Consider the following 26856-nt stretch of genomic DNA (forward strand, 5'->3'; position numbering starts at 1 on the left):
AAAAGTTAAGTCCCAGAATGTCACTGGGAATTTGGGGCTGAATGGCAGGTTTCAGGTTCCCATTGAAGTGCTGTTGGCTTACAACCTGCGTGTCCCATCAAGCCTTTGTTCTGTTGAGCGCAGTTACAGTTTAAAGAGGCTTGTCAGGGATTGCCACCGCTGCACTCTTCCCTGGATGAGTGCAATGCCTGACTGTGAGGCAATAGCCCTGTGTTGCAATTCCTGTTTTGCGCAGGCTGGAGGGGGGTTCTTGTTGAAGCTGCTTGATATCAGGCTTCAGTGCTGACTTGCATTTAATGTGGGTTTCCTTTCGTCTTCATTCCTTGCTTTATTTGCAATAAAACAGATGTCTTCTAAATGCTTTAAGCAAACTACTTGACAGCCTCCAAGTACACTGTTAATTCACTTGTCCTAAATTTACTGGTCTTTAATATCTGTGCTGCTGACTTTCTTGTTTTTGTAAGGAATGATACCCTCCTCAGTGAAGAGGACAGAAAATTGCCGTATTGCGTGGCACTTGGGACAGTTTTCCCCTGCTGTGCCCATCCTTTGCAGCCAGGAGTAGTGAGGTTAGTGCTGAGCAGCAGGTTCTGGGCTGCTTTTGACTTCCCGGGAATACCTGCCTGGCTCTGGTCCCTCCCTGCACTTGCAGGCTGGTGGTGATTTTATAATCACGGTGTAAGGAGAGGGGTGTGGTAATTGCCCTGTGTAGGTGTGGGTTCTCACTACTTCTCCCAGCCCATCCAAGATTCCTCAGTCTGGGAGCAGCAGAGGAGAGGAACCAGCCACTGAGGACTATCTTGGGAACAGCATGGAGAGCAAATGGAGTGGCTGGGTGCTGATCCTTTCTGTGTGCCTGGGCTCCTACCGAGGTAAGGCCAGGCCTGGGGGTAGGAGTCGAGGAGAGCCCAGAAAACCCCTCTGAACCCCAAAACTATTCCTGGCTATTTAAGTTACGTAGTGTGCCTCCTCATCCCTCTGTGGCGTTGGAGTTAGGCTGGAGGAGAGCTGGGGCAGGTAGCACCATTGGCTGCTTTACTTCTTGCCTACCTGGATGTGAGCGTTGCAACTTCTGTCCTTAAAGATGATCTCGGGGTAAAAAGTGGTTGGTTTGCTCCCTCACTTCTCCAGCCAGCGGGGATTTGGAGGGAGCTGGTGTTTTGCTGGGTATGGAAGGAGGGAGGCCAGTTGATGGGGTGTCTCAACAGTGATGGGGGAGAGGGCTGTGTGTCTGTTGTCGCTGGTGTTGGGACCTGGCTGTGCAAATGCAGTCTGGGGGAAGTCATTGTCCTTGTGTGAGGGAGTGGCCGTGGTGCCACCTGGAGCTGTTGTTTTCATTAGGAGCCTTGTACAAGGTGCAGGAGGCAGGGAGCCTTCTCTGCTGTGGCTGGCAGAGTTCTGGGTAGGGTGATGGAGTGTAGTGCTGCAGACCTGTGCGCTTTTGGAGACCTTGTCACCGGGCCTTTGGGTATCTGTGAGCACATCCTCCTGCAGATGAGCTTGTGCTGCTGTTCCCTGACCATCCCCCCGATAAAGAGTGAGAAAGCGATGCCTGGCCCATCCCTGGGAAACAAGATGGGAAGAATCTGTTTCTGATCCCTCATCCTTACTCAAGGGGAAATTGCTTATTCCAGGGGAAATTTCCCTGAGTAAGCTGTGGAGCCCTGCTGTCATAGGCCAAAAAAACCACCCAAAAACTCTTTTAGAGGGAAGAATCCCTTTTACACCCTGATTACCTCAGGCTCAGCCCATTGGGCTTCTCCGATGTGACCTGTCCAGGTGCTGGCTTTGCAGTGGAGTTGTGACTGCGTATGTGTGGCCTGGCAGTGGAGGAGATGTGTGGAGGTGTTCCAGCCAGCAACAGGCAGAGCAGGAAAGTTCACCCATGCTCGGCACGTCCGTCCTTTGGGCGATGCCTGCCCTGGAAGCTGATGGCGGCTCTTGCAGCAGTGGCTCAGCTACACGGCATAGTGTGGCTGGGAGAGCTGTGGGACCAGGGGCTGCTGCAGGCCTTGAAGAAGGATTTTGATGCTGGGAAGAGCGTATTTACAGCTTCTGCTGAAACAGGAGCATGCGCCAGGCTGGGAACTGGGACGCTGGGGCCCATGCTGCCACCCCCAGGGTTTACGTCACAACCGGCTTGCCAGGCTCTGCCGGCTGGGCCAGCGTGCTCTGGCGCTCTGTGTAATGCTGGCACAGCCCAGCTAGGTCCGGAGATCAGTGCTGGATTCTCCTGAACAAATCCCAGCTCAGCCTAGGGGCCTGGCAGCTGGGGATAGGGCAGCCCTGGCTGGCCTGGGACCGCCGTGGTGGTTTTAGCAAAATTGGCATTGTCTGACATCCTGCAGCCCATCGGCCTGAGGTGGCTCTGGTACAGCACTGAAATGTGGAGGAGAGCTCACAGGGCACCGGTTGCCTTGGTCGCTTGCCCTGTGGCCATGCTCTCTACCCAGGGAAGCTCCCCCTGCTCTCAGCATTTAGGTGGTATGGTTGGTATTAATTATGTTTCTGGCCCAGTACTTGTTGACTGAGTTGCAGCTTGAGTAGAGGGAGGAGTAAGTGCTGTGCTGAGAGCCACCGTGAGCCAGAAGGGTGCAGGTCCAGACCGCTGGTGCCTTTTAGACCAGCCATACTATTGTTGGCAGCATTCTTACACCGCTGGTCTCATCTCCAGCATGGGGCTGTGCGAGATGCCTGTGTCTGTGAGTCAGGCAGGACCAGCTCAGGAACAAGCTGTGGGGTTGTTGCCTCCCTTATTTTTTTTTTTGGTGCTGCCCCTTAATGCTTCTGCTGACTTGCCATTCCTGTTTGGCCTGATGCTAGCATCAGAGTAAAAAAAAAAAAAAAACAACAAGACCAAAACCCAACACCTATCTCTCAGCTGATGTGGTCTGTGGCATTGTGCTGCTGGAGAGGTGTGTGGGAAGCTGTGCATGGAAAACCTAAGGGGACTCGCCCTGCCCTGGGGCTCACTCCTGCCCTGGTGCTGCCATCAGCCTGATGGGGCAATCAGGGCTGAAATGCCAACCAGCACCTGCCAAGCTGTGCTGGTGCTGCTGGGAGCAGGCAGAGCTGGTGGGGGGTCAGGCTCTCTGTAGCCCCCACCCCCGGGGACTTCCTCGGGTGGCCATGGGCATCTCAAGCTGCTGCCCCAACACATCCCACGGATAAGCTGAAGGCGTTGCTGGAATCTGACATGCAGGAGAAGCAGCTTTTGGGGAGAAACCTGATAAGGGCAGGGTGGGTGGAAGGAGCAGTTTTTTGCCTTTGGCTTTATTCCTGCCGTGCAAAACCATATGGGCAGGACTGAGTGGTAAAAACTAGATACAAATGCTCTGGGAAGGTTGTGCTGTGCTTAGGCCAGCTGCAAGAATGTATGCAGCAGGGTTTGTCCGTCTGTCTATTCATGTCCTGCTCCCCATGCTTTCTGGAGCAGCTCCTGGCTGAAGCAGGGTGGTGAAGGGCTTGGGTTGTGCCAGCTCCTCGCCTCCTCCCCAGCCCCATCTTGGGTGGGTGCAGCCCCAGTGGGAGCAAACACTTGCCCCATTGCAAATGAATCCTGAGACACCAAGGTGCCAATTAAATTGCTGGTGTTGCACCATGCCACTGTGCTGCCCAGGCGGCCAGGATGGGCGATGCTACTGCTGCCATGCCATGGATTTGCAGACAGGAGAAAATGCCGTCATTGGGAGGAAATGAAAAGAAAACAAACCAAAAAAAACCCCAGAACTGGGGTTGCTCAATCATTGCCGGGAGCCATGGTGTGGCTAGACAGTTGCTGCACAGGGCTGAGCACTGGCACCCTTGGTTTGCTCATTTTGCAAGATTTATTGCTGTTTTTATAAGCAGCCACCTCCCCAGCATGTTGAAAGGTGCTGTGAGGCTGAGGATGATCCCAAAATTTGCTCTGCTTTTGATGCTCGTGTGAAGTTGCTGTGACATCCTGTTGGAAAAGTCCTCAGTACATGGTGACCCGGCAAAGATGGCCTTTGCTGGCCTTAAAAATTAATTTATAAAACCCAACAAACCCACAACCACTGCAAAAGCAGGGGACAAATCACAGTGGAAGGTTGTGGAGCATCGCCTCGGCTTGTGGGGCACAGTTAGGGTTGGGGTGCTGGTGGGGAGTTCGGTAGGGGGCACGAGATGGTCTCAGGGTGCCCTGGGGGCTGATGGTTTCCTCTTCCCCCCCTGCAGCTGGGGCCAGTCCCTTCCGAGAATGCAGCGAGCGGCCGGAGGACTGGTGTCGCGATGTGGCGACAGCAGCCAAGTGTGGGGCACTGGAGCTCTGCCGGATCACCGCCTGGGACCAGGCCCTGGGGGTAACCACACCAGGAGGGGGGATGCAGGGGGTTGGAAGGATATACTCATCCTGCCCCAAAACATGGGGCTGGGCAGAGAACCCCTGCCTGTCCACCTCGATGCTGGGCACCCAGAGGAGCATCTGCTGATGCTCTCAGGCAGCAATGTATCTGTAGAGTGGCAAAAGTGAATGGCTTCCTTGGGATGTTCCCGAGTAACCCTTGGTGGGGTGTTTTTGCAACTGGTAGGTCTGGGTGCCCTGGCAGCATCCCAGTGTGTCCCCTCTCTCAGCAGAAGGGGATCCCATGTCACTTGTGTCAGGTGGCAGTCTCCGTGGTGGGCAAGATCCTGCAGGACAACCGCACCGAGGTGGGTCACGGCTGGGAAGGGGGGTGCATGGCTGGTGTGTCCCCCTCCCAAGGCCAGCCTGGACCCGAGCTCTCCTCTTTCATCTAGGAAAAACTGCGGCTTTTCTTGGATAAAAGATGCCAGTACCTGCCCTTCCAGGACTGGTCTGTCAAGTGCAAGAGGATGGTGGACACTGGCATCCTCATCCTCGTCCAGCTGGGCAAGCAAGTGCTGGTAACCGGTGGAGAACACCCTTGGGTTTCAGTTTTTCCATGGTTTGAGGTCACTTGGGGACTTGCAGGGCAAAGGAGGCTCTTGGAGCCTGCGACGAAACCTCTGTGGGGACAAGACAGGGATGGAAATGACCTGGGGATGGCGGAGGAACAGGGTGACGGGGCTGATGTAGCTCCAAGCCCCCTCCCCTCTGCTCCCCCAGTCAGATCCGAAGGTGGTGTGTGGAACCATCAAGCTGTGCCAGCCCCGGGAGAGCCCCACAGGGGCCCTGAAGTTTCAGGAGCCACCGCCAGCCCCTGCAGGCCCTGCTCAGGACTTCGTCGACCTGGTCTCCCCCTTCATTGCCAATGTGCCCCTCCTGCTCCATCCCCAGGATCTGCCTCGTGGCACAGCCCAGGTACCGTGGCACAGGCACAAGTGCCATTGATGCTGGTCAAGGGTGAGAATTGCCTAAGCATCGCCTATTTAACAATAATAAAAAAATAATATTAAAATTACCACACAGCTGAAATAGCATCTGATTAGGGGTACCACCAGTTTGGGGCCAGGATGTTGCAGGATGCAGGGGAGGACCAGAGGGATGCTGACCAAAAAACTGCCCCAGATTGCAACTGGCATTTAAATACCAGCTCTGCAAATGCAGGCGTTGGGGGCACTCAGGTTTTATTTCGGGGGAGTACTGATGTATCGCTACCCGTGTGCTCCCACAGGAGATGGAACAGGTGTGCGGAGACTGCCTGCAGCTGGTGGCAGCCATGCAGCTGGAGCTGGGGACCCACACCGCATTCGTCCAGATGCTGGTGGCCCACGCTGAGCAGGCTTGCGAGGGCCTGTCACCCAAGCCGGCACAGTGGGTAAGGGTGCCGGCATCATGCTGGGCTCCCTCCTCCTCCTCTGCGATGTCACCGTGGCATGGGAGCATTTTTTGCAGCTGCCTGCTTTTGAGCAGTGCCTGGGGGTGTGTGGGCAGGGTGGTGGGGTGTCCGCTCTCGGTGCTAACGCCACGTCTCCCCTGCACAGTGCAAGCATTACCTGGCTCAGTACACGGACACAGCTGCTCAACTGCTCCAGTACATGGTAAGCGGGTGAGCTGCTCCCTGGGGCTGCCGGGGGCAGGTGGGTGACAATGAGGGAGGCTAAGTGGCACAACCAAGGGGACCTCATCAGCAAATTGTTTTTAATTAAACCCGCTGCTTTATATTTCTATGAACTTTTAAGTATTTTTTCCCCTCTCTCTCGCTTGGAACCACTGTAATTCTTTTTTATTTTCATTTTTTCTTGCGGTTTTCTGACTCCTCCACTGGCAGCAGGCTGAGGTAAGTGAGACCCATGCCACAATGGGTTGAAATCACCCACCACGGGAAAGTGGGTGCAGGCTCACCCTTCCCGGGGGGCAATGCCCACCCGATTTGGGATGTCTCTCTCCCCAGGACCCCACAGAGCTGTGTGGCCAGCTGGGACTCTGCTCCTCCACCTCGGCGCTGCCCCTCCACACACTGATCACAGAGAAGGTAGCACAGGTCCTGAGCACGCTGGGGGTAAGTAAGGACCCACCCTGACTCTGCTGTGCTCCCTAAAATCCAAACACTGGGAAGGGAGAGCCTTATTTTGCATTTTTTTTCCTCAAGGATCTCTGTTTTTCCAAGGTGGGATATGTGTTTTGTGGCGGTGATGGCTGGGTGGGATGGGGGCAGCTCTGCCGGTGCTTGGTGTGTGTCCCACTGTCTTGTTCTGACAGGATGAGGAGAAGACCACACCACTGTGTGAGATGTGCCAGTTTGCCGTGAAGGCAGCTGAGAGCCTCCTGGAGAACAACGTGACTGAGGTGAGCCCTGCTGCTGTGGTCCAGGGATGAGAAAGGGGGGCAAAGGGGCCATCAAGGAGTGGGTATTTCCCTCTACCTGCCTTCTCCCGGCAGGAGCAACTGGTGAATGACATCGAGAAGGTGTGCTACATGCTGCCCCACGGTGTCATCGGGCAGTGCAAGGACTTTGTTGACTCTTACGGCAAAGCTGTGGTCATCATGCTGCTGGAGGCCACTGACCCAGCAGCCGTCTGCACCATGCTGCACTGCTGCCCCCGGAGCGTGGACGCCCACCAAGGTGAGCTGGGGGGACCCAGATGGCACCCAGATACCAGGTCCCCTGGTGAGTGGGGTTCTGGGGGGGTGCTAATGGCCCCCCCATGTCCCGCAGGGGTTGCCACGCTAGAGCAGCTGGCAGTGGGCGCAGGCACCTTCTGCAATGTCTGCCAGATCGTCATCACGTACTTCGATAACGAGCTGCTGAAGAATGAGACGCTGGCAGAGCTGGGTGACATGCTGGAGAAGGGCTGTGAGCTGCTGCCCACGCCGCTCACCGACAAGGTGAGCCGGGGAGGGGAGTGCTCAGCCGGGTGGGACCCTCGACACCCCTGGCTGGGCTCACCCCCCCCCTCTCCTTCCCAGTGTGAAGCACTCGTGGTGCAGTACGAGCCAGCAGCCATGCGACTCCTCGTGCAGATGATGGACCCCACCTTCGTCTGCACTGTAAGTGTCCCCATGCCGCGGGTGCTGCACCCGCTCCCTGGGGCAGCCCGTACTGAGATGGGCATCTATTGTCTGAGCCTGGGGGAGCTGGGAGGGGGGCAGTGGTGTCAAAGGGTGCTCATAGGGGTTTTTTCTTCCCTCTCCCACCCTTTTCCTTTACAATGCAGAAAATAAGAGCCTGTGACTCAACTGAGGAGGATCTTCTGGGCTCGGACCGCTGTGCCTGGGGCCCGCACTACTGGTGCAAGAATATGGCCACGGCAGTTGAGTGCCACGTAAGTGTTGGCAGCATCCCCTCCCCTGGGTCGCGGTCAGCAGCATGCTGGGGGGGGGGTCCCTGCCTACCACCACCATCCCTCCCCATCTCTCCTGCAGGCTGTCGAGCACTGCCGGCGTCATCTATGGAACTAGGAGCCACATCCCTGGCTGGCCGGGCTTGCTCTGCCATTTTGGTTCAGGATCCCAGACCCCCTCCCTTGGGATGTGCCTGTACCCATGGATGGTGACGGCAGGAGCCCACTGGCCTCATTACCCCGGTGGGGGCCATGGGGTGCCCCAGCCACCTCTGCCACTTCCTTTTGCACCCCTGGGGCTTGGATTTCCAAATCGGGTTAAGGGACTTGTTAATATTTCCAGGACTGGGGATTCAGCCTTGATGTTTCTCGGGGCGATTGCAAAATCCCCATCTCTATCCCTGTCCCCATCTCTATGCCCATCCCCATCCCATCCTGAACCGCTCCTAAGGCCCAGATCTGTCCCTATGACTGGGATGGTTTCTGCTTCCCACATGCCGACACTCCATGCCCGGCTGCCAGCAGCCTTGCAGTGCAGGTCTCGTCGGCTTTTGCTAAGCCCAGTGCTTTGCTGGTCCTTCTTCAAACAGGGGTGGCTTCCCCCACCCGTCACCAGTTAAAGGAACAAAGTGGATTAAATTTACCTGCAATGCCTGGTTTTCCACGATACTTGCAGTACAACAATTTTGTGTCCAGCTGATTGCTGGAGGTGGATCCCCTGAACACAACATGAGTGAGTTTGGTGGTGAAGTTTTCCTTTCACACACATCCCTGCCGGAGGGGGTCCTGTGTTGACCCAGCTGCAGTGGTGAGGGGCAGTGGGGTGCTGGCTTGTCCCTCCCTGCCAGAGGAGGGAGGACACCCACGGTACCCGGTCCTGAGCGTGCACGGGAGCATCTCACTGCAAATAAACTCATCCTGTGAGCCCGGCTGGTTGTCTCCCTCCTCCTTCTTCTGGGGGGCCGGTGGTGCAGCAAGGAGGGGCACATCTGGGGAAGATTTAATGTTTCCCCCAAAATATGGGGTGCATTAACGCCCAGGGCAGCATCTCGTGAAGGTGATGGATTGAGGGGTGAAATCAGGGGGAAACAGGGGCTTTCTCTTCAAAAGGAGGTTTGGGTATGATGAATCTGGCACAGTGCAGCTGGGGAGGAAGGATGACAGACAGGTTACCCAAAACCATAGACAGTGTATTTCTGAGTCCCGTAACAGACCGTGCCCGAAACTCTCCACAAGGTTACGATTGGAAACAAACCCTCGAACGAACAAACCCAAAAGCAAGAGAGAAGGGGAAAGAAAAGGGCAAGAAAAAACACGCACGAGCACTCCACATCCAGAAGCCCCAGTTATTGTCAGTCTCTCTCTTTTTCAATGTCGCAACATGTTTTGGTAAAGCCAGCAAAATGGAGAAATGTCTTGGGTTTTTTTTTTGTTTGTTTTTTTTTTTGTTCTTTTTTTTTTGTTTGTTTGTTTTTGTTTGTTTTTTTTTCTGGGGGGGGGCCTTCCTTGCTGGAAAGGTGACATTTATGCCAACCAGACACAGCCCCTCCCCATGCTGTCCCAGCCCTCCCTCTGCCCATGGTTGAGGTGTGATGGCTGCTTGTCTCCAGCCTGCGCATGGGGATGCTGCAGCAGCTCATCATCCTGCACTTTCACCCCTGTCCAGTCTGGACTCATTGGATTCATTTAGCTTTTCTTCTTTTTTTTTAAAAAAAAAAAACCTTTTTTTTTTTTAATAAGAAAAATAAAAAAAATTTAATGCTTTCATGGATAAATGACAGGTGAGTAAAAGCATACTGGTCCTGAGAGCCCTTTCCTGGGGCCAAGCTCTCCGAGGCTGCCAGAGCAAACTGCACTGGTTGGCCTGGACTCCTTCTGCAGGTGAAGGAGGGGGCCAAGCACTGGTCTTGGGGTGCCCACAGTGCCCGCCACGGCCCCCCTGGTCCGTGCTTCATCCCTGCTGGCCCCGGCTTGCCTAGAGGAGCACCACCACCACCACCGCTCGTCATAACTCTGTGATCTCCAGAGGGCTCTCCATGATCACCTCCCGCATCTTGTGCAGGGGGGTGGACTTGGCTGACTCAGTGCGGGCGTTGTGGTCACTGTAGCCCCCACAGTCGGCGGTCAGAGTCTCCAGCGAGCGCCCCAGCACCTTCTGGTCATCCTCAGGCAGGCTGTTGAGGTCAGAGGCGAGCAGCGTGCCTGTGCTGCCATGCACCACATGGATGCCATCGGGACCTTTCAGCTCCACTGGTTGCTTGTGGCGGAAGCGAAGGCTGCCCTGGCTGGGGCTGCGCTCCTCCTCCTCCTCCTCCTCCAGCTCCTTCTGGATCAGCTGCAAAAGGTTCATGGAGCAGGAGAATCACAATAGCAGCCGGAGCAGATCCTGGCTTCCACGTCTCCAAACCTCCTGCAATGGCGGAGCCCAGCGGGAGGGATGGGACCCTTCTCCTCTGAAGCAGCCTCAGACCACCGTGTTGAGGATCACCAGTGCAATGATGATCTCCAGCCAGAGCACTTGCTGGGTGGTCATCCCGGCTCAGGCATCAGCTGCCAGCTGGGTAGTGTGTCCCACAGCAGCCAAGGAGGAGTTTGGACTGGGTTTGGGATTTGGGGTTGTATGAGGGTGGTGGGGCAGGAGGCAGACAAGGAAAGGAGTTGAGGGAAGGCTGGAGGGGGATAAGCGTGAGGAGGGATGGGGGGCAGAAGGGCTCAAAGGTGTCTCCCATCCCACTGCTCTCCTCTGCTCTGTTTGCCCCAAGTTTTGCCCCCCATGAAGAGAAGGAAGGCTGCAGGAGTTCCTTGTCCCCACACCAGCCCTCCTGCACCAAAACCCTCTATTCCAGCCTTTTTGCCTCAGACCTGCTGAGCTGCTAAGCTTAGAGAAGCAGAGGGGAGGGAAGATGTCCCTGTGTGCATGCAGGGACCTGCAGCTTCTTGGCCAGCCTCGAGAGAGCCCACCCTCCAAAGAGGGAGGTCCTCCCCCACCGTGGGAGAGACTGAAGGAGAAGGTGCTGCTGATGCTCAGAGAAAACACAGGGGGTCACGAGAGCTGGGGTACTGCAGGGAACTGGCAGCCTCAGTGGAAAACCAGCGCCTGGCTCATTTTGGCCAAGCAGAAAATGGGGGAACCACCGAGTGATGGGGACTGCAGCCACGGGGAGCAACCGCGGCCTGTGGGGCCAGGAAGACACACTGCATCCCAGAGGGCACGGCAAGCATCTCCCCGCGCCCATGCACAGCCCATCTACCTCTGAGACCGAGGAGCGGTCCCCCTGACTGGTGGTGGCCTTATGCACCATCCGCTGGGCAAAGAGTTTTTTCAAGCGCATGTAATCATCCAGAACCACCTTCAAGAGAGAGCCCTGGGTGGAGGGGGAGAGACGATGGGTTACCCAAAGGAGATGGTTTGGTCACAGGGGGGATGGCCTCATCCCAGCACTTTTTCGAGCAACGTGACCCTCTGGTGCTGCAGCCGAGAACCTGGAAACTGTAGTGGTAGGAGAAGACCCCCTTGGTGGAGGGTGCCCACACTCAACACTCACCTTGATGGGTCCCTCCCGCATGATCTGCCCCAGCTTGGCAATGTTGTCATACTCCTGGATGGCGGCCCGTAGATAGCGGTCATCCTCAGGCTTGGCTGCAGAAGGCTCCCTGCCGAAGGTACCCTGCGGGAGGAGAGAGTGGCTGACAGGCGGTGCGGGCGGTGGGCGCAGGGAGGAGGGGTCCCGGTGGGGGCCATGTCTCACGTGGGTGCGGGCAGGGCTGTTCCAGAGGTCAGTGATCTCGCTCAGGTTCTCCGGCAGGTCGTCCTCGTGCTCCGCCTGCGCTGCCAGCTCCATGTTCCTGCAGAAGGGGTCCAGCCACACCGGGTTGGCCCTGCCCGGGGGAGAGGAGCAGCCTTCAGCACAAGCAAGGGGGGCAGCACCCCTAACCCCATCCAGAGCCAGGATGCTGAGGTTGCGCTGCCTCCTCCTGGCCTGTGCGGGATCCAGACGTGTGACACCTGCCCATCATCTCTGTTTACCCCAAGCCTGGCCAGTATTGGCAGAGACAGTCACAGGAGAAAGCACAAAGTCTTTGAAAGCTCTCGAGGTAAGCACGCGTCCCAGGGCCAGAGTCATGCCCCAAATGGCATGGCTGGCTCCGTCCCTCTGCAGAGCAGAGAGGCATCATGCCTCCACCTCCTGTGCATCCCTGGCTGCAAAACACAGGCATCCTCTCTCAGGGAGCAGCCTGTGATCCCGCAAGGTGGCAAACCGGCAAGGGGAAGGAAGAGGAGGACTCACCCATCAAAGGAGTACTTGTTGGTGTTTGGCATGTCCATGATGTCCATAAAGCCTCTGTTCCCTGCAAAAGGCAGGAGCAGGGGTTACAGCGTGGCATGTTGGTGGGCTGATCATCAAACCACAGGATGGCACTTAGTTCTTGGGGAAATGCACTGACCAAACAGGCACCGGTGGCATGAGAAACACGCTGATAATGCGGAGCCTGGATGCTAAGAAAAGCCTCCCTGCACTGTGCCTTGCTGGGCAGGGTCACCTCTGATTTGCACCCCACTGACATCTCCCGCATCTCCCTCTGTACCCCCTCCGTGCTCTTCATGCACCCTGCTGTCCATGCAGCTGGAAAACCCCAAACACTGCTCACCGGTGGAGCCAGCCACTATGGCTTTCAATTTCCTTTTGTGCCTGTGAAAGAAATACAGCATATCAGGGAAGAAAATCAAGATGCTCAAAAGGAGAGGGGGACACAGATTTGCAGTAAACCTGTAAACAGCCCGTGTAGCAATAAGGATGGAAAACTTGCAGGGGAGGGGCACTATCAGTGTTAAAGCCACTGTATCTTGGGGGAAGAAGGGGAATTTCTGAACCCAAGCTGAGCCCTGCCACAGAAGGTGTTGGGAAGCTCCTTTGCCAGCCCTGCCAGGGCCGGGAGCAGCCACGCAGGTGCCCCCTGGCCCATCAGGAGATTGCGGCCAGTGGGGCAGAGCCCAGGCGTTACTCACACTGTCCGGTAGTACCAGTTCATCAGGATGAAGAGCATGGCAGCCAGGAAAAGCAGGACGGCCAGCACGATGATCACCATCTAGGAGAGACAGAAGGGTAGTGGCAACCTCTGGCATGAAGCCAGCATCCAGTGGTGGGCACCTGCCTGAAATTATTTGGGTGAAATATCTCCCCAGTCCATGGAGGGCCATGGAGGATGGAAGGGACAGTGCCCCACCTGTGAGCAGCAGCCATCTCCAGCCCCAGCTGTGCTATTACCTGCAGAGCTGAGAGGTCATCTGGGGCCCGGGCAGTGATGGCAGGCTGCACATCCAGCACATTGTAGTTCCTGAAGAGGTTCCTCAGCTGCTCCTTGTTCTCATCTATCATCTGAATCACCCTGGGAAGAGAAGGGTTGCTTGGGCATCTTGATGTTAATGAGGCTCCCCAAGGACTCAACGGGCTGGGTGATGGGCCAGGTGACATACCGCTCCACATCCAGGATGCGGTTGGTCTCCCTGTTCACAACGTGGATCAGCAGCTCTGTCTGTGCGAAGTTCACCCGACCCTTCTTGTCCACATGGAACTGGGGAGAGACCGCAAGGTCTGCAGTGTGGGAGAGGTGTCTCCTCCCAGAACATCTCCCAAGCATGCCCTGACATGCTCATGTGGCCAGAGACCCTCAGGCTTGGCATGGGGTTGGTCTGAACCCCTTCAATACACTCCAGGCTGGGGTGTTATTTGTCACCTTCAGAGCTCAGGGGTGTCTACAGTTTATACAGACAGGGCACCCTCAAAGGAGATCTCCCAACCAGCATGTGAAAGGTTACCTACCCCTCCAAGCAACCTCAGGGGTGGTTACCTGCACATCATCCGTGTTGACAATGGCGCCTGTGATGTTGGAGAGCAGGCTGATGAACTCCTCCTCAAACTGCCTGACTTTGTCGGGGATCTCATTGATGATGATTTTGACCCGCTGGTCATCACGTAGGATGTAAATCCCCACAATGGCTGTGTCATTGTGGCCCACCAGGTCAGAGGCCATGATGTCCACCACAAAGTAGCCAGGGTTGTAGGCCGTGAAGAGGTCAAAGGTCCGCAGGATCCCATCAAGGGTTCCTGGGGAAAGGACGGTCACAAGCCCAGGATTAGTGACCCTGACCACGGGGAAGTCTTTGCCCACAGGGATGTCTCTGGCCCTGATGCCATGCTCCTACAGCATGCAGGGTACACACCAATGCTGAAGATGTTGGCCACCTCCTCAGAGTCATTGGACTGATGCTTGATGTAGCGGATGCCCAGGATGTTGTACAGGACCAGGCTGTTATTGCCTATATCGGCATCCACTGCGACCACTCTGATCAGCTCCGATCCCACCTTGGCGTCAGTGGCTACCCCTTTGAGAGAGAGAGATGGGACAGGAACCTGGGGCTGGGCTGGCTCTCACTGCCCCTTCATCTGCTGGAATCTCCCCGGAGTATCTCTGGCTCCTGGTGCCCCCCCAGCCCCTGGCACCCCTTACCCGCTGTGTACTCCGACTTGGTGAACTGGGGGGACTGGTCATTGATGTCGTCCAGGAAGATCCGCACCTCCTGAAGGGTCAGGTCCCCACTGAGGTCCCAGGGCTGGGCTCTGCCCACCTGCTGGTCCTGGGGAGGGGACCAGTTCCTCTGGCTGGATGCTTTGACGATGATGGAGTAGTATGGCTCCTTCTCCCGGTCCAGGTCTTGCAAGACCTGCAGCTTCCCCTCTCGGCTCAGTTGGAAGTTGCTCTCCTGGTTCCCAGCTGGGTGTAGAAAAGGGTTGCCAGTTAGTCCCCTCTAGGCTTGGCATTTCTGAAACGCCACCTTGACCGTTGGCCAGGCCAGAAAAGCAGTGAGGAGATGATGGGAGCGACAGAAACCCTTGGGAAGGGGTGTGCTGAGGAATGCAGAGCTGCCCATCCCCTCCCGGCTCAGCACCCACCTGCTATGAAGTAGTAAACGATGGCGTTGGAGCCCTCATCCGCATCTACTGCCCCGGTGACGTTCCCCACCACGGTGCCTGGCTGTGAGTGCTCAGGGACGGAGAGTGCCTGGTACTGGGGACTGTCCCTCTGCCAGAGACCCCAGGAGAAGGGAGTGTTATGAGCACTGAGGTGGCTTTAAATAAAAGCAGACAGATCCCATTGTGCTCCCCACCATGGTGATGCCCAGCGATGCATGCTCCATCACACGTGCTTGCTGACATCGCCATCCCTGCATGCCCTGTGTCCCACCCCCTCCATCCCACGCCTTACGGGTGGCCTGAGGAAGACGGGCTCATTGTCATCAATATCATCGAGTGCAATCTGCAGGGGCTGCATGGTCTCGTAGGCTGGCTGGCCCTGGTCGCAGGCCACGATGATCAGCTGGGGAGAGAGGCAAAAGGCCGTCCTGGGCAAAACCACACGGGCCAGGGGACTGGAGGCACAGACAGATGGGACAGCTGGGTGGTGGAGGATTTTTGGGGGGTTTAACAGGGAACTGGGAGCTGGCCCACCAGGGGGCAACTCTCTGATGCCACTTCATAACCACCCAGTTCCTGCTAAGGGGTGACAAGTTCACGACTGCGGCAGCTGACTCCATCCCCACCACATCCCTTGCATCCTGCTAGCCCCACACCAGACCCACAGCCTCGAGGACCATCCTGGCCACCCCACGGGCACGCTGCCGCCTGGCTTACGTTGTACACTGCCTGCTTCTCCCGGTCCAGCCGCATGGCCGTCTGGATCAGCCCGCTGACTGAGTCGATGCTGAAATACTCCCAGTCTTTGTTCCCTGCCCCAGTTTTCAGCAGGCTGTAGAGCACCATTCCATTGAGGCCCTCGTCTTTGTCCGTGGCGTAGACCTCGTAGACATTGGATCGCAGGGGGATCTCCTGCTTGCACACATGTAGCCCTTCAGCCCCGGCACTGCACCTGAGCCCTCCACTCCCCCCTGCCCCTCCGACCCCTTTGTATTGGGGTCAACAGGCTCCCGCTCCCCAAAACCCAACTGGAGCCTGGCAACATGAAGCCATCATTCCCTTTGGGAGGGTGGCTGCTCCGTGCAGGTGCTGGGGACTGGCTGAGCCAAGCCTGGCTTCCCAGAAAGGAGAAACATCTTAAATGTCAGCATTTCAGTCCTTGTTTATAAATAGGCTCAGCAGACTGGCTGTTTAATTTGTGTGCCGCTGGTGTTTCTGTTCCCCAAAGCTTCCCCAGCACCCCCACTCACACGTATGGAGAGGGGCTGTTGTTGATCGCCCAGCCTCATGACCCAAACCTTCTTACCACCTGTCAAATCAAGGTCTTGTTCCGTCCCCGGTAGAGTTGGAGATTGGATTTTGCCACCAGTAGGCAGGAGCGCTCCCAGACACAGACTCGGCATGCCACAAGCCCTGCTCCCTCCCAAAGGATTTACCTCCTTGATGTGCAGGATGGTGCCGTTGGGTGGGCGGATGAAGACAGGGCGGTTGTCGTTGATGTCGATGACCTCGATGTGGAGCATGGTGGTCCCCCAGAGAGGAGGATGCCCCTTGTCCGTGGCCACCACGGTCAGATTGAACCTCTCGTAGGACTGCAAGCGCCGCCGGGATGTGACAAGCCCAGAGTCTTTATTGATCTTGAAAGCCTCTGGGGGCAGGAAAAACACACCTCTGACTCAGGACACTTCACGCCAGATAAATTACAATTAGAAACCAGTATACCGCTGAAGCACACGCCTCACTGGTGGGAAATCCCTGTCAAGGGGTGATGAAGGCTGCCTGAGGCCAGGTATGTGAATGGTCTCAGGGTTTTTCAGAGCACCTGCCCAGGCTGATGGTCAGAGGAGTCCATGAGTCTCGGGAAAATGAATGTTCTGCCATTCCCCTCTACAGTTATGTTGTTTTTTGCCTGGTTCCTATCACTCCTTGGTGTGCAGAGTTATACTGGATTTCAGGCACAACCAGTATCCACCCACAACCTCCTCCTAGCTCTTCTTAGCTTTCCTCTAAAGCATGCAGTGGGTTTGCTACAAGACACACTTGTGTACATAGAAAGTCCTGCTGGGGTGGGGGAGAAGAGGATGAACCAAGGCCGGGCTGGAGGATGAAGGCAGGAAAGGCTTCAACAGGTCACACCATGAGGAACTGGGAGATGTGGAGCAATACTGAAAACTCCACGCTTTCAGCATTGCTCCCGGCAGCGCTCGCACGACCTTGCTTCAAACCAGCTGTGGGACATGGCATGTAAGCTTGGCCCCTACATCTCCTCTAATTGTTCTTCATCATAACCCTCTTCCCTGGGGAGCAGCCCCTCACCAGCAGCACCTACCTGCTCCAGGGCCCTCGATGCTGTAGGTCACCATCCCGTTTTCCCCTTCGTCCAGGTCGGTGGCAGTCATTGTGATCACCGAGGTCCCTGCCGGCTCATTCTCATAGACACTGGTGCTGAACTGGCTCTTGCTGAACTGGGGCCTGAAGTCATTGATGTCCAGGACTGTGATCAGCACCTTTGACAAAGCACAGCCAGCTGGGTGACGTGAGGCTGGAGACAGCTGGGCAGCCCCTGGGGGCCATATCCCTGCCACGACCCACGGCTCCGCTGCCGGCACGCAGTGCCCTTCCTGCTATTCGCGTAGTTCTGCTAGCTGAATTCCTGCCTCCAACAATGGGGATGGCCATGGCCGGGACACCCATTCATGCTGGAGCACTTGCAGACAATCATGTCACCCTCCCCTGCCCCCCCCCAGCTCTGTCCCCTCCTGCTGACACACCGTTCCCACATTACAAAGTGCCCTGCACCATCTACCCTACAGGCTCTGGGGTCACCTACTCTTCCTTCTGGCTAATTCCTCCCCGAGCCACCAGCAAGCTTGCTGGGAAGGAAAGCCTGAGGTTTAACACCTTCTTACTGGTGACCATCACACGAGGGGTGGTGGGAGGAGAGCCCTACCTGCACAGAGTTCTCCCGACGGTTACTGGAGACATCCCCAGGGTTGTCCCTGGCCACAGCTGTCAGTGTGTAGTGATCCTTCTTCTCCCGGTCCAGGGCTGACAGGACATAGATGTCACCCTGCAGCACACAGAGACTCTCAGGTGGACCTTGTCTGGCAGAGCAGGTACTCGAGAAGGGGCATAAGATGAGATGTGGGAGCAAGGCACAAGGTGGGACCATGTCAGCCATCCCTCTCCTTCCCCTGCTCTGTTCCAGCCTTGGTTTGCTCCTTACCGTGTTGGGATTTATCCCAAACTTGCCCTCTCCGTCCCCCAGGCTGTACTGGATGAGAGCAAAACGCCCAGAATCTGCATCTGTGGCCTTGACCCTCAGGATGACTGTACCCAACGGCACGTCCTCAAAGACAGCTTTCTGCAAGCAAAGGGAACAGGCAGGACGGGTTGTTCCCTCGCTTGCTGTTTTACTGGGCAGTAACCAAGGGTGCAGGGTGACACCCAGGGGTGGGCACAGCTGGACCCAGAACAAGATGTTCACACAGAGTACATTGGTGGGTTGACCATCTTCTTCATATGGTTCAGCCACCGACAGAGGAAGAGAAGGTGTCCCTGGACAACCCCCAGCTCTGTGCCTGTCATCACAAGGAAGGCACTGCCCAGCCCCACAGGGATTTGAACAAGGGAGCCCAGCTTACCTGGTAGGATGGCTGGCTGAAAATGGGATTGTTGTCATTGATGTCCACTATCTCGAGGTACACAGGGATCTCGGCAGATCTGCGGGGAGAGCCGTTGTCAGAGGCTCGAATGGTGAAGTTCAGCCACTGCACCTCCTCATAGTCCACTGTCCTGTTGGCCACGACCTTCCCTAGAGGACAGGAGACCCTGAAATAAGAAACCTGCCCCAGGCCGCTGACCTGCCCAGACTCCCAGCTCCCAGGGCCACCAACCTGCTGACTGGTCTTCAAGGCAGGCATAGCCTTCTGGGGAGAGGTTCAGCAGCTCATAGGTGATCTGCCCGTTGGCACCTTTGTCTGGGTCCACTGCCGAGATGGAGATGAGTGTGGTGCCCTGTGTGGCTCCCTCCAGGATCCTCTCAGTGAAATAGGTGACCCCAAAGGGGCGGAAGCGGGGCGTGTTGTCGTTGACGTCCAAGACGTTGATTGTCAGCTTGGCTGTGGCCATGGTGGAGACCACGGGGGAAGAGAAGAGGCAGAGAACAAGCGGGAAAGAGAAGGGAAAGAAGAACGGGAGAAAGGAGGGTTGTAAATATACAAGCATGAAACTCCAGAAAAGCCAACTAAATGGAGCTAGTTCACCAAGAAAAATGACAATATTCAGCAAAGCTGCTATGCCCTGACCTGGCCATAACATGTCTCACCTGCTTGAGACCTACTCCTGATCTGTATGTTCCTTCTCACACATGGGCCTGGAATTACCAGGAGCAGGGTGGCAAGACACGATGGGGATAGTAATGAAGAAGTGGGCATCTCCCATGGTACGGTTATGGACAAATAGTTCTCTCCATCCCTGGGATGCCCCAGCCATTCGCTAAAGGAGGGCCCAGAGGAGAAACCGAACCTGACGGGAGCTGGCCCAGGACCGCTCCCACTGGAAATGTTGCTTGTCAGGATGGAGAGGGAGGTAGGGGAACTGTGCCAGCCCCTGGCAGCTGCCACCTCTGGCCTTGCGCTCTGTGGGTAGAGCCCACGCTTACCGTTGGGCACGCTGACTGAGCGGTCGATGACTTCGCTGGCATTGTCGTGGACGGAGATGGTGAGCTCGTAGGTGGCCACCAGTTCCCGGTTGAGGGGACTTTTGATCTTCACAGCTCCTGGGAACCCCAAAAAGGTGGGGTCACAGGCTGTGCCTGTGCCCCTCCATTCAGGACCCCCGGCAGCCTGGTCTGTACCAGCCGACTGCTGCAACCTCTGCTGCACTTGCTCTCCTGCCTCTTCCCAAAGGCTAAATGGGGAAAATACTCAGTAGCTACAGGAGAAGACAACTTTTCTCCCCCTGTTCTCCATCTCCTGCCTTCCTGCCTGCTCCGCTCTGCCCAGCTAACAGGTTCTCGTGCTGCCTCAGCTGGGGTAAGGGTTTGTGTTGTGTGGACAACAGGGGTTTGGGAGCAACTGCTGCTGCTCCTCTGCCCAACCCCATCCACTTTAGCTCAGCATTCTGGCGTCTGTAGGAGTCCTGCCCAGTAACCCTTACAACAAGGGCATTTTAGTTTCCTGGATCAGCTCTGTGCTTCCAAAACGGATGCAGGGAGCTCCTGTCCCTCCTTCCCTGAGGGTAGAGCCCACCATCTACCCTGGAGTCCCCCCTGATCCCCCCAGTGAGGGTGCCTGTGTCCAGTCTGCCAAGGCTGAGCAGCCCCCGGCCTGCAGCAGAGCCACCTGTGATGGAGATGGGTGAGATGGAGGGAGGCGATCGATGGCACGGAGAGAGAAACAAGCACAGACACAGAGACAAACCTGGTGAGCTGAGAGCCGGAAAGGAAAGAAAAGGGTTAGTTAAGTTGGTTGGCCAAGGGAGAGAGGACAGGACAGGGTAAGACAGGGCAGCAGGAGGAGGACAGCAGGGAGGCAGGAGAGGAGCATCATCTCTCCGTGCCTCAGACACCTACCTCCAGGCAGAGAAGAAGAAGCAGAAGCGAGGAGAGGAGTCCACACTGCCCGTGCCACCCTTCCCGCTCTCCTACCTGTCCTAAAATCCACTGTGAATACTCCTTGCTGTTCAGGCACCAGTGCATCCGTGTCGTCACGGGCCACGATCTCCAGCAGGTAGTACTCCAGGCGAGGGTGAAGGTCCCGGTCAATGGCAGCCACCTCAGCCACCACGGTGCCAGGGGTGGCTGACTCAGGGATGCTGACGGTCTGGATGGGGTTGATGAATTCGGGCCGGCAGTCGTTGATGTCATCGATGAAGAGGCTGACAGTGGCAGTGCCTGACAGCGCTGGCGTGCCCTGGTCCACAGCCACCACCGTTAGCCGGTAGGCATCCCGCTCCTCCCGGTCGATGGTGATGTTGGCCACACGGATCACCCCCGTGGTAGCATCAATCAGGAACCTGTCCTGGCCACCGCCCTCTATCCGGTAATCCAGTTGCTGGTTGAGGCCACTGTCAGCATCCGTGGCTGTCACCTGGAGGATGGAGAAGCCTGGAAAGCGGGGGAACAGCTCTCTCAAGCAAGGGTTGGAGGCAGCAACAAGCCCCTGGTCACAAGGCAAATACTGTCAAACCGTGTGGGCAGCCGCAGTTCCCAAATTTTCCCTTCACCCCCACGCTGGCCAACCCTGACAATGGAGCTGGATCTTCACAGTCCCAGGGGCACACCCAGGTCTCCCCATCACCCACCCTCACGTCCAGTCCCGGCCCTCTCCTGACCTGGGGGGCTGTTTTCCAACAGCCGTGCCATGATGAATGCTGGCTGGAAGATGGGGCGGTTGTCGTTGTCATCCAGGATGGTCACCACCAGGCTGGCAGTGCTGTTCAGCCCTCCCACGTCACGAGCCACGAGCGTGAACTCCAGGCAAGGGTCCTGCAAAGCCTCTCGGTCTATCACACTGCCAGGCTTCACCGAAACAACACCTGGAGAGGGGGAAAAGATCAGTGACAGACCCCACAGCTGCCTGATGGCCCTGGGCTGGGAGCTGGGACCTGCTGAGCCACCCCACCTGTCCTGTTGTCAATAACAAACACGTCCAGAGATGCCTCCAGGAGCTGGTAGGTCACGATAGCATTGCTGCCATGGTCAGCATCCAGAGCTAGGATGGGTCCATTGAGCATCGTGACCAGACTCCCTGGATGGGATGATAAGGGTTAGGGTGGGTGGCAGACCCCTGCAGAGCCTCCCCCATCCCCCTCCCACCCCAGTGATGCATGAGGGACAGCAATGAATGGATGGAGGAGGTGACAGAGAGGGGCCTCGAAGGGTACGAGGCAGCGGGGGCAGGGGGCAGCTGCTGCAGCCTTGCAGACCGATTTCATGAGGCCCAGGTGAGGCAGTGGGACGTCCGGCTAAAAACAAACAGACAGACACATCCATCAGATGGGCGGCACCAGCACCCTGCCGCTGAGGGCATCACCTGCAGGCACCCAAACCCTCTGCCTGGGCTGTCTCTCGATTGCAGGACAGGAAGGTACCCGAGGTCTTGGGCAGGGAGCAATTTAAATGGCAGGAAGGCAAAAAGAAAGAAAGAAAGAAAGAAAAAAGTATTTCTAGCTCTTTGGCTGGGAGATGTCTACCTGGACAGGCTGGTCTGCTTTATCTCTAACCCCTGGAGCAAGGCAGCTCCAGGTGCTGGTGATGGAGAGATGGCTTCCCATCCCCTGCAGGGATATTGGGCAGGTTGGTGCTCTCAAGGCTGCCCCCAGCGCTCGGCTCAGGCCGCAGGCACCTCTCGCTGCCTGCAGCTGAGCAATTCCCAAATGGATCTGATTTCTTGCAGGGTTGTGCCTGACCTGTGCCAGGAAGGGTTTCCACCAGCAGCATAGACCAAAGCTCTGGTCTCCTCAGTGCTGACCTCCCCAGGCCGTTGGCAGGAGCTCCTCATACTCGGCATCCCCATCCCACTGACCTGCAGCCTTTCCCTGCTCAGCATCGGGTCTCCTCCACACGGCCAGGAGACACCTCCCCTCGCCCGGCCCCAAAGGGATTCTCCAGGAGCCACATATATGAGCAAAGAAAGACCTACCCGGGGCTGAGTTCTCCATCACCTCGGCCTGGTAGGAGCTCTGGGTGAAGAGGGGGTGGTTGTCGTTCTCATCTGCTATGGAAATGACCAGCAGGTCAAAATCCTAAAGGAAAATGGGGACAAGAGGGAGATGACCGCAGCATCCTTTTCTTGACATCACTCTCCCACCTCTAGCTTGCTGCTGGTCAAAGCTGCAGCCCTGTGCAACCATGACGCTGTGCTCCCTGGATCACACTGCAGGGTCTGCAGGGACCCTCACCCTGGGGCTGGGCATCCCTTCCCAGCCTCCACTCCTCAAGCATGACGCATGGGACATCTTGGCAGGGCCAAAGGATGCTCTGGTATCATTGTGGTTATGCAGCTTTCCTGCCAAACTTTGTCCCACGTTCCGTGACACCTACTGCTGTTGCACAGGGTCAGTATGCAATGTTGGAGTTGCCCTAAATCCTATTGGTCCTGTTCTCTGCTGGGGAGAGGGTTGCAGCCCCCTCTATGTGACCCCCAGATGCTTTTGGTGGACGTGGCTGTTACTGGAAATGCTGTGGGTAAATGCACTGTCTTTTTGGCCTCGGCATGAACCCCTTCTCCCATCCGCTCTGACACCTGCATTGCTGGAGGCCCCGGAAGCGTCCATAATTACCCGCCTGGCATTGCGTATATTCTCGGGGTTGTCCTTCACCGTGATGGTCAGCCTGTACTCTGCCACACGCTCCCTGTCCAGTGGGCGGTTTACATAGATGATGCCACTCTACCAAGAAAAAAAAAGAGCACTTTTACAAGGGACATGAGGAGCACTTCCCCTGGGGCATCTCCTGCCAAGGCACGGATGCCAGATGGCACCCATAAGTGCCCAGGGAAGGCAGGGCTCCAGGGCCAGGGGTGTCCACCCTCCATGTGCCAGCATCCCACCCTCCCGGACCGTACGGTGCTGTTGATGTAGAAGGCATTCTCTGTGTTGCCTGCTGTTATGTCAAAGGTCAGGAGAGCGTTTGGCCCCTTGTCTGCATCCTGGGCGAGGATGCGGGTGACAAAGCTGGAGATGGCGGCATTCTCACTGAGGGTGAGGTTCATCGGGAGGTTGAGGAGCACAGGGTCATTGTCATTGATGTCCAGCACACGGACACCCACCAGGATCTGCCAGGGAGAGAAGCGATATGGGCCCGTGGCACCTATTTCCATCCTTCCCATCCTTTTTTTGCCCCCTGGGGTTAGAAGGGGCTTCCCTGCTCAGCCCACTACAGTCTGGGGGAAGAAAGCTCCAGGGATGAGGGGAAGAAGGAGGAGGGGAGGACAGTGAAGATAGAGACCAGGAGGAAGGAGTTGGGGATAGGGGACAGCAGCCCGCAGCTCCCCTGTGCAGCACTGGGGGACTCACCGTGGAGCTGAGGGGGGGCACCCCTCGGTCCCGGGCGGCGATGGTGAGGTTGTAGAAGGGGATGTTCTCACGGTCCAGCTCGGCATCCTTTCGCACCCGCAGCTCCCCTTCCACCGGGGAGATCACAAACTCCCCTGCCAGAGACAGCGGGGCCCTGGCTCGTGCCGTGCCTCTGTGCACAGCCCGGCTCCCCAGGGAACGGCTTGTTTCGGAGCCGGGGGACAGGGACCATGGTGGGTTTGGGGACAAAACCATGCCCCATTACTGCAGATACAGGACGGTCGTGGTAGCCAGGGACTATCCTGGATGCACCCGCGGGTACCAGCAGGAGCAGGGCATGGGTTGAACGGCAAACAAGAATGCTCACAACCCTTGGCTGGGCCTTTCTGAAGATGCCAACAGCCCTCCAAGCAGCTGCCCATGCCCTGTGATGGCCAGAGCAGGGTGGGATACATGACATGGATTCCACCAAGCCGAGGAGCTGCCTCCAGGTTGTTCTAGCAAAGCTTTGCAGCAGGGTTAGCTGGGAGGCAGGACTGGGCTCAAGCCACCATCCGTTCACAGAGGGACAGCCCCATGTCCCCATGATTAGGGAAGCCCACAGCTCCTCTGCCACCTGCTCCAGGGTGCTGGTGAGGCTGGAGATACAGCTTCACCAGGGGTTGTAGAGCAACTCAGTCCCCAAACACCCTGCAGACCCCGCAGGGGTGAGGGGATGGGGCCAGGCACTTGCAACTTGTGGCTGCTCTTTCTGCAGTATTCTTTTTCTCCGCCCCACCCCCCACCCCACCCCCCCAAAATGTTTAGCAGATTTCCCCCATCCCTTGCATAAGCCCCGGTCACACACTGGCTGGCCATGAACGAGTTAAGTTTCCTGTTGCTCAAAACAGGATTTCCTGGTGTCGAAAGACTGAATTCGCAGAAGTGCTGGGAGGGAGGATGGCTTTTCTAAAACACTTCCACCCAGCTCCTGCAAGCCAGGCTCCTTCACGGGGCAGCCAGAAGGAGAGGGGACGCCCCCATATCCCCGCTCACCGAGGGGGTCCCCAGCGATGATGCTGTACTCCACTTGCCCGTTGGGTCCCGAGTCGCCGTCGTGGGCCAGGAAGGTCCAGACGCGTGGGCCGGGCTGCCCTTCGGTGACATCAAAGGGACCCTCATGGGGCCGTGGGAAGGTGGGACAGTTGTCATTGATGTCATTGAGGTTCACCAGCACCTGCAGTCACGGTGAGAGGGTGAAGGGCAGTGACAGGAGAGGGATGGAAGGGGAGACCAGCCCGCTGGCCATGACCATGGGAAGCCATGGACGGGTGACATCGCAAAACGCCTCCTGTATTTCTGGCTTTTCTGGGTCCACCAAACATCCAGCTCACAGTTCAGAGACTCAGTTATTCCTGATCATGTCCATCCTACAGTGACACTATGAAACTCCGGCCACACACAGGTGATGGAGAATTCAAATGTTCTCCACATTCACATCCCGAAACCCAAGCTGGATAGACAAAGCCACGGACATGGATTTGACCTCCAAAGCCATGAGTTCTGAGAGATCCAATCTCTGCAGCCAGCTGCACGCTTGCTCACTCCTTTTCTTCCACCAAGGACTTTGTTCCTAATGCTGAGTCAACTTTAAAAAATTTGCAGCTTGTGTCCTTATTCCAACACAAAACACCACCAACACATTGGCACGTTTCCCCTCTTAGCATCCCTTCCTATGACACATTTAGCTGGCTAGAAATCAATTCTACAGATCTCAAAAGGGGAAAACATCAACAATTTTAGGACAGAGCAGACCACAGGGCTGCCGGTGAGGCTGGGGATTGAACCTGAGTCTTGGTTTTTAACTGAGTCACATGTTATAGAAGACATTTATATAGCTCTATACTATACTGTATTGCAAAGAGGGTTATCCCCTTGCTAGGCTTTGGGGAACTTGCACAGCGGAGAAATGCTGCCTGAGGAGGAGAATCTCCAGTGGCTAATAAAATACTAAGCTTTGGTGGTACGGTTGGTTACAAGAAAGGTACTGAAAATGAAGAGAATTCCGACCTCCTGGGTTAAAGGATAGTAAAATCTATCAGATGGGCATTTGGCTGAATCTAATCTTTACAGAAGAGTGTATCTGAGCCTCTGCCCTGTTTCCTAGCAGTGGAGAAAACAAACACTGGCACACTTTATCATGGTGATGGATTTCTCATCACTTGGGATCTTAAGTAATCATTAATCCTCCTCCCAAAAGCTGTTTTCATATGGTGCTGGCACAAACTCCCTGGACCACATAGGGAGGGTGTTTCCTATCGCTTCTAGCTTTGGTAGCTGCTGCTGAAGGAGTTTCCAAGTTCATGTCTCTGCTTGGGTCAAAAGCAAGAAAAGCTCTGCCTTCGCCTGCAGCATGCCTGCCTTCCCTGCCGGCAGTTAAACCCTGGGTCTCAAACTTTCCACCGCAGTTTTCCTGGGCCAGGAAGGCATCTCCAGCAGCATCAGACGCACATGTCTGAAGGCTTCCCATTTCCCCAAGCATGGAGCACCATACTGCCAGGCTCGTGAAGACAGATTTTATCCATGGAAATCTCCCACACTGGTATCTCCCCTTCAGTTTCACTTTTTTTTTCTTTGCACACAAGAATACCTCCTTTTGGGGAACTACAAAATGCTTGGCTTGGTATCTGGGTGAAGCATGATCTAACTGATCCCTTCCACCTGCAGACCCCAAAATCAATCTGGCATGGGTCATGTCTGCTGTACAACCTGCCAAATTTTGGTTTTGGACCCCAAAATAATCAGCTGATTCAATTCCTGCACAACACTTGCTTTGCAGCTGCTAGTCTGTGTGCTGCAACCCCCCCTCCACACACACACACCTCCTTTGAACAGTGTGCTAAGTTCAGGTTACCATGGCCCAGAAAAAATGGAAGAGCTATAGAGAAAAGCTACAAAAAAATGACTAGCAGCTATAAACAGCCTCCATACAAGGAATGAAAAAGGATTTTTAGAAGCAGATAAATAATCTGAGGAGATAAAAGATGAAGCAGAAGTTAATACTATAGTAATGCTTTACTAGCTACTCACCCTTCAAAGCAAAAAGTACCAAGGGGACATTTAAAGAAAACATAATGCACCTTAAAAGCCATTGCAGGAATTTCTTCTGTTTGTGTCT

General features: G+C 56.1%; 2 protein-coding genes across 5 annotated transcripts in view; one reads left to right on the forward strand and one right to left on the reverse strand.

Annotated features, from left to right (window-relative positions):
* The first annotated feature begins 62 nt into the window (after positions 1-62).
* LOC308069924 (prosaposin-like) lies at positions 63-9436 on the forward strand. Its single transcript, XM_080403077.1, has 12 exons — positions 63-872; positions 4198-4322; positions 4597-4671; positions 4759-4884; positions 5087-5281; positions 5595-6000; positions 6232-6422; positions 6623-6709; positions 6803-6986; positions 7080-7249; positions 7331-7411; positions 7579-9436. The coding sequence occupies exons 1-12, from the start codon at positions 812-814 to the stop codon at positions 7915-7917; spliced, it is 2040 nt and encodes a 679-aa protein (XP_080259203.1). The 5' UTR covers positions 63-811; the 3' UTR covers positions 7918-9436.
* The window catches only part of CDH23 (cadherin related 23), a 213657-nt gene continuing 195997 nt past the window's right edge, over positions 9197-26856 (reverse strand). For 3 of the 4 annotated variants that reach the window (XM_080401277.1, XM_080401278.1, XM_080401279.1), the window contains exons 32-60: positions 24735-24915; positions 23700-23833; positions 23249-23458; positions 22965-23072; positions 22325-22427; positions 21305-21430; positions 21015-21218; positions 20329-20787; positions 19342-19458; positions 18575-18799; positions 18323-18492; positions 17905-18042; positions 17629-17748; positions 17008-17185; positions 16115-16326; positions 15396-15590; positions 14971-15081; positions 14658-14787; positions 14215-14478; positions 13928-14089; positions 13555-13811; positions 13181-13278; positions 12972-13092; positions 12713-12792; positions 12355-12395; positions 11994-12054; positions 11454-11583; positions 11250-11372; positions 9901-11069 (exon numbers count right to left, since the gene is read on the reverse strand). In XM_080401277.1, the coding sequence (XP_080257403.1) occupies positions 10584-11069; positions 11250-11372; positions 11454-11583; positions 11994-12054; positions 12355-12395; positions 12713-12792; positions 12972-13092; positions 13181-13278; positions 13555-13811; positions 13928-14089; positions 14215-14478; positions 14658-14787; positions 14971-15081; positions 15396-15590; positions 16115-16326; positions 17008-17185; positions 17629-17748; positions 17905-18042; positions 18323-18492; positions 18575-18799; positions 19342-19458; positions 20329-20787; positions 21015-21218; positions 21305-21430; positions 22325-22427; positions 22965-23072; positions 23249-23458; positions 23700-23833; positions 24735-24915 (4944 nt within the window). In that variant the 3' untranslated portion in view covers positions 9901-10583. Of the gene's footprint in view, positions 11070-11249; positions 11373-11453; positions 11584-11993; positions 12055-12354; positions 12396-12712; positions 12793-12971; positions 13093-13180; positions 13279-13554; positions 13812-13927; positions 14090-14214; positions 14479-14657; positions 14788-14970; positions 15082-15395; positions 15591-16114; positions 16327-17007; positions 17186-17628; positions 17749-17904; positions 18043-18322; positions 18493-18574; positions 18800-19341; positions 19459-20328; positions 20788-21014; positions 21219-21304; positions 21431-22324; positions 22428-22964; positions 23073-23248; positions 23459-23699; positions 23834-24734; positions 24916-26856 lie in introns of all 4 variants that reach the window. The other variant, XM_080401276.1, reaches the window with a different exon arrangement.

This window comes from Falco punctatus (assembly GCF_963210335.1).
Source record: "Falco punctatus genome assembly, chromosome: 9".
Lineage (NCBI taxonomy): Eukaryota > Metazoa > Chordata > Aves > Falconiformes > Falconidae > Falco > Falco punctatus.